The sequence below is a fragment of the Papaver somniferum genome, unplaced genomic scaffold (assembly GCF_003573695.1).
Source record: "Papaver somniferum cultivar HN1 unplaced genomic scaffold, ASM357369v1 unplaced-scaffold_18, whole genome shotgun sequence".
In the NCBI taxonomy this organism is placed as follows: domain Eukaryota; kingdom Viridiplantae; phylum Streptophyta; class Magnoliopsida; order Ranunculales; family Papaveraceae; genus Papaver; species Papaver somniferum.
Genome location: NW_020627707.1, coordinates 7,726,201 through 7,730,626, shown reverse-complemented (window position 1 = coordinate 7,730,626; position 4,426 = coordinate 7,726,201). Strand labels below are relative to the sequence as shown.

Here is a 4,426-nt window from a genome sequence, read left to right as displayed (position 1 = left end):
GCCCAACTTTGCGAATGTGGTAAAATTCCGCATTATTGATTTTTCATCTAGAGACCACCTCGAAACATAGTGATGAAATAACTCTTTAAATCGAGCCCCATTTAGGATGCAGTATCATCTACGTATTGTTGAGGTGAGATAAGTTATTATAATCAAAGCCGCTTTGATTATAATAACAGGCAATTATTTTTTTTTAAAGCAGGATCAACAAATTCCAAATTTATAAAATCTTCGATGTGATGTAGCGGCAGTGAGTATCCTATACAACAAATTCTAAATTTAAAGCAGGATCAACGAATCATGGGTCCATAGCTCAGTGGCAGAGCATTTGACTGCAGATCAAGAGGTCACCGGTTCGAACCTGGTTGGGCCCTTATTTTATTTTATTTTTTTTCGATGAGAAGTGAATCTGAGAAGTATTTATTTTTTATTTTATTTTTTTCGATGAGAAGTGAATCTGAGAAGTATTTATTTTTTTTCAATGAGAAGTGAATCTGAGAAGTAAGAGACGACTGTTGTGGTGAAAGAATTTAAAGAAGAACAAAAACGCCATGCCAATAAACCGGAGACCAAGGACGTTGGTGGCAGGCAACTCTGAAGTCTGAACTCATGCAAATTGAGTCACGAGCTAGGTGGACTACACATGCTAGTTTGAAGGCAGTCATGGGCTTAGCACGGAGGGGCTCACTTGTACCAGCTGAGAAGGAAGGAGGTGACTGGATTTCACCACCAAGGCACCGCACATGTGCAGATGAAGAAGAGAAAAATTAGGGGATCGAATCCTTCATCAGTTCGAGTCATGAGAGTCTACATTCCTTCTTGCTGCTTGCCGGAGATCGAGATGGGTCAGCAGAGATCGGTAGTACCATTCAGAATCAACCAAGAGAGGGAATAACTGAAGTTGTTGCTGGCCTGATTTGTGTGGATGATTAAGTGGTTTTGCAAAGGAATTCAACAACAACAAGAACAAGAAGATGATGCTGAGCTTTGGTGTCTTTGCGGCTCGAGTTCGGAGCTGAAATGGGTTCGATTTGGGACAGAATCACATGGAAGAAATGGGGTTTGCAGTCACTGATTCAGCTGCGGAACGAGATGATTTTAGGACAAATTCGTGAATGGGAAAGAGCAGAATTTGGGAATCTGTTGCTGTTGGGTTTGGCAATCAGGAGGAATGGCTTAATGTTGTGGTGATTCGGTTGAGTTTTGAGCTTGTATTGATGCCGGAAATCAGTGAAGAAGACGTTACTGCGGCCTGAGATTGATGGGTATTTACGAGAGCTGAACTGAGCTGGATTTCAGTTAAAAGAGGAAGCTGCTGTATTCGAATTTGGTGTATTGCTCTACAGGGAATGAATTGAAGTGTGTTTGTCGGAAGGAGTTAGGTCATTTCAGTGAACATGTAAACACAATGGCAGGGGATGTCATTGCAGAGTCTGTACAATGGGTGTTTACCCAAGGGGTTACTGGTGCTTTGTTCTCGACAGATAAAGAAGGTATTGTGAAGCCATGAATTCAGTTGAGAGAAGCTGTGGAAGACATGAGTTTTGTTGGGTGTTTGTGTGAACCAATAGCTCGTATTTGTGTTGGTGGATTGATTTACAGGTATTTGAACTGGAATTGTATGAAGTGGCTTAACCCGAAGGTGATTTGGTTGAGCTCGGGCGGGAAATACATGTGCTGCTACCATGGTTTCGTGGCTTCCTGCTAAGGGATATTACAGCTTGTTTAGATGATGTTTCAGCTGATAACCAGGGACTGAAGTTGAGTTGTTGCTGATGGAATTGTGGGTGTTTCTGGAAGTCTATAATGGAGGCTGTGAAGAGAGTATACTGTGTGTAGAAAAAGGAGATGGAATTTGTGTGCATCTGGATTTTACTGTGATCAGGGAACAACGAAGATACTGCAGGTGATGCTACTATGGACTGCCAAGACTGCAAGATGGTAAGGAGCTAATGAAGCTGTTGCAGGTAAGCCTAGGGCTGTGAAGTGAGCTGCAAGATGGTGAAGATCTGTTGATACACAGCTGAGATGAAGTATGGAACTGCAGAATGGGTTGTGGAGCAGCTGCAATGGAAGTGATGATCAAGATGGTTTAAAACAAATTGGTTATAAATGTTGAATGAATGAAATGAGCAGAAGCAATGGGTTGTTGTTGAAATGATGATTTCTGGTTGGATGGTTTTCGCAGAATCAAACAGGAGGTTTGAGCAAGGAGCTGGTAATTGTGTTGGTGTTGGTGCTGCAGCTTAGCTAGAGGGTACTGAAGCTGGTGGTTTGCAAGAAGTAGCAGATAGAAGTGTGTTGCTGTCCAGCTTAGTTGAGGCACGTGCACTTCTATAATTTGGAAAACTATTTAAGAGGAATCTCTATAGGTTCTATCTTTAATCTCTACTTCTACCTTTGTTCTAGGGTTTAGAAACATGGTTCTTCTCTTTATTCTTGTTATGAACTCCATGAATATGTGCTAGTTTTTATTATTGGTTATGGATTAATTGGATTTCACATAACATGGTTCTTTGATTCAATATATTAATTTTGTCTCATATTTATCGTTCATGATTCTCTGAAAATATAGTTGTATGATTGACGTATTACAACATGATTGATTGTTTGTTTTGTCAAGTTGCAAATTGGTAGAACTTGTAATCACATCTGTTGCTAGTTTAGGGTTAATCATCGAGCGATAATCCTTGAACACAAGTAGCATAAATATGGTTATAGCTTGTAGTGATGCATCCTTGTAATCATATGTGAACCATGACCTTTGTTCGAATTTTTTCCGCAATGTATTTCAATTGCATTGATTAGCCTAATTCATGAATCTTAATGCTCCATGGGAATTGAACTTGATTAGCGCAAGGCGCTAGGTTATTCTTTTGGTAGAATTCATACTTGCATCGTTTTACATGTATGTGTGACGAAATCAGGAAATTGCGGGATATTCTTTCGACTAGGTATCTTAGGGCTTTTGATAATGAGAGATTAAATATCAATTCTAATTATTATGACAAGAACATGTTTGTGATTGAAGATGAAATCCTTAACCAATACTTTCACATATTTCTGATTTGCTTGTTTATTTTACTTGTTTTACTTTTAGTTTACATAAAATAAGAAAACCCCCCAATTGTTATTTGAGAAACCGAAACAACTTGACAACCCAAGACCTCTCTGTGGGAACGATCCTTTCTTGCCCTTGCTATATTTTATATTTTGAGTAGTGAGAAAGTAATTTATTTTTGACGCATACGACATCGATCACAGTATAAGCTAAGGACCGGTATTCAACCTCTGTTGAACTCCTAGCAACTGTAGACTGCTTTTTAGATGACCAATAAATAAGACTGCCTCCAAAGAAGACACAAAAACCACTGGTAGATCTTCTATCACCAGGATTACCAGCCCAATCAAAATCAAGGTAAGATGATAAGGCAGTCAAACCTTGTTGTATAACAATACCAAAATGAAGAGTGTTATTTATATACCTAAGAATTCTTTTAGCAGCTACATGGTGAACAATGGTGGTATTACTCATGTTTTGGCAAACCTGATTTACTGCATAGCAGATTTCTGGCCTAGTCCAAGTAACATATTGAAGAGCTCCAACAAGAGATCTATAATCAGAAGCATCAGCTAAAGGTTCACCCTCATATTTGCTCAATTTAGTATCAGCAATGGCTAGAGAAGAGCAAGGATTGACATCTAACATGTTGGTCTTCTTCAACATACTTGGTTTGAGAAAGATGCATAGTTGTGTCATTTTTTGATTTCTAGCCATAGAAAGTAATGAATTGGACCCAAATCTTTAACTGGAAAAAAGCTGATAATTGAGAAATGACCTGATTGGAAGATGTAAGTGAGGATCCAGTGATGAGAATATCATCCACATAAACAAGGATGATAATGATAATAGAATCATGTTTCTAATTTTTCAAAATCTAATAAAATTTCAAATTTCTTTACTTTCACAATCGGTAGTTTCGTGATGTTGATTATCTACCGACTGTGATTGTAGCCCCAAATTCTAATTTTGTTTGATGTTGTTTTGTTGTAAGAAATTCAAAGGAAGCAGTATAGGCATAATCCTGGAACAGTAGCACTTAAAATGATATGAAATATCAAAAGAAAATCGGTTTTTGTTACTTAAGGCACTTTTTATTAGAATTTAAGTATGCTCATTTTTTTAGGTGTACATTTTGATTTTACTCGGTTGCTTCCAAAGTGTTTGTTTAAATTTTCAATGAAGTATTCGGTTCTTTTTTATTTTTTGTTTATGGTGTAGTTTTTGATTTTCAATTCTTAATTGCCTTAGACTTGAGTTCAGAGCACATATTAGAGTAATGTTAACAGTTGAAGTAAGTATGTACTGATTTTTATAATTTGACTTTAATTCTCCATCATATTAGAAGTGTTTCAAGAGTTATCT

At 37.6% G+C, this 4,426-nt stretch overlaps 1 protein-coding gene and 1 non-coding gene across 2 annotated transcripts; one reads left to right on the top strand and one right to left on the bottom strand.

Moving 5' to 3' along the window:
• The first annotated feature begins 302 nt into the window (after window positions 1–302).
• On the top strand, window positions 303–374 carry TRNAC-GCA. The gene has a single exon. It is a non-coding gene; the product is annotated as a tRNA-Cys (tRNA).
• A 1,872-nt stretch (window positions 375–2,246) lies between these two features.
• Window positions 2,247–3,760, bottom strand: LOC113337996 (uncharacterized mitochondrial protein AtMg00810-like). The gene is made up of 2 exons (XM_026583523.1): window positions 3,279–3,760; window positions 2,247–2,334 (listed from the first exon to the last, which is right to left on the bottom strand). The coding sequence occupies exons 1-2, from the start codon at window positions 3,758–3,760 to the stop codon at window positions 2,247–2,249; spliced, it is 570 nt and encodes a 189-aa protein (XP_026439308.1).
• Window positions 3,761–4,426: the final 666 nt, after the last annotated feature.

Bases quoted from the DNA above. Each gene is read 5' to 3' on its own strand.
- LOC113337996 (XM_026583523.1), bottom strand. From the start codon at position 3,760: ATGACACAACTATGCATCTTTCTCAAACCAAGTATGTTGAAGAAGACC. The intron at 2,335-3,278 runs GTCCTTAGCTTA...TCCAAATTATAG, and splicing joins TCAACAGAGGTTGAATACCG to AAGTGCACGTGCCTCAACTA.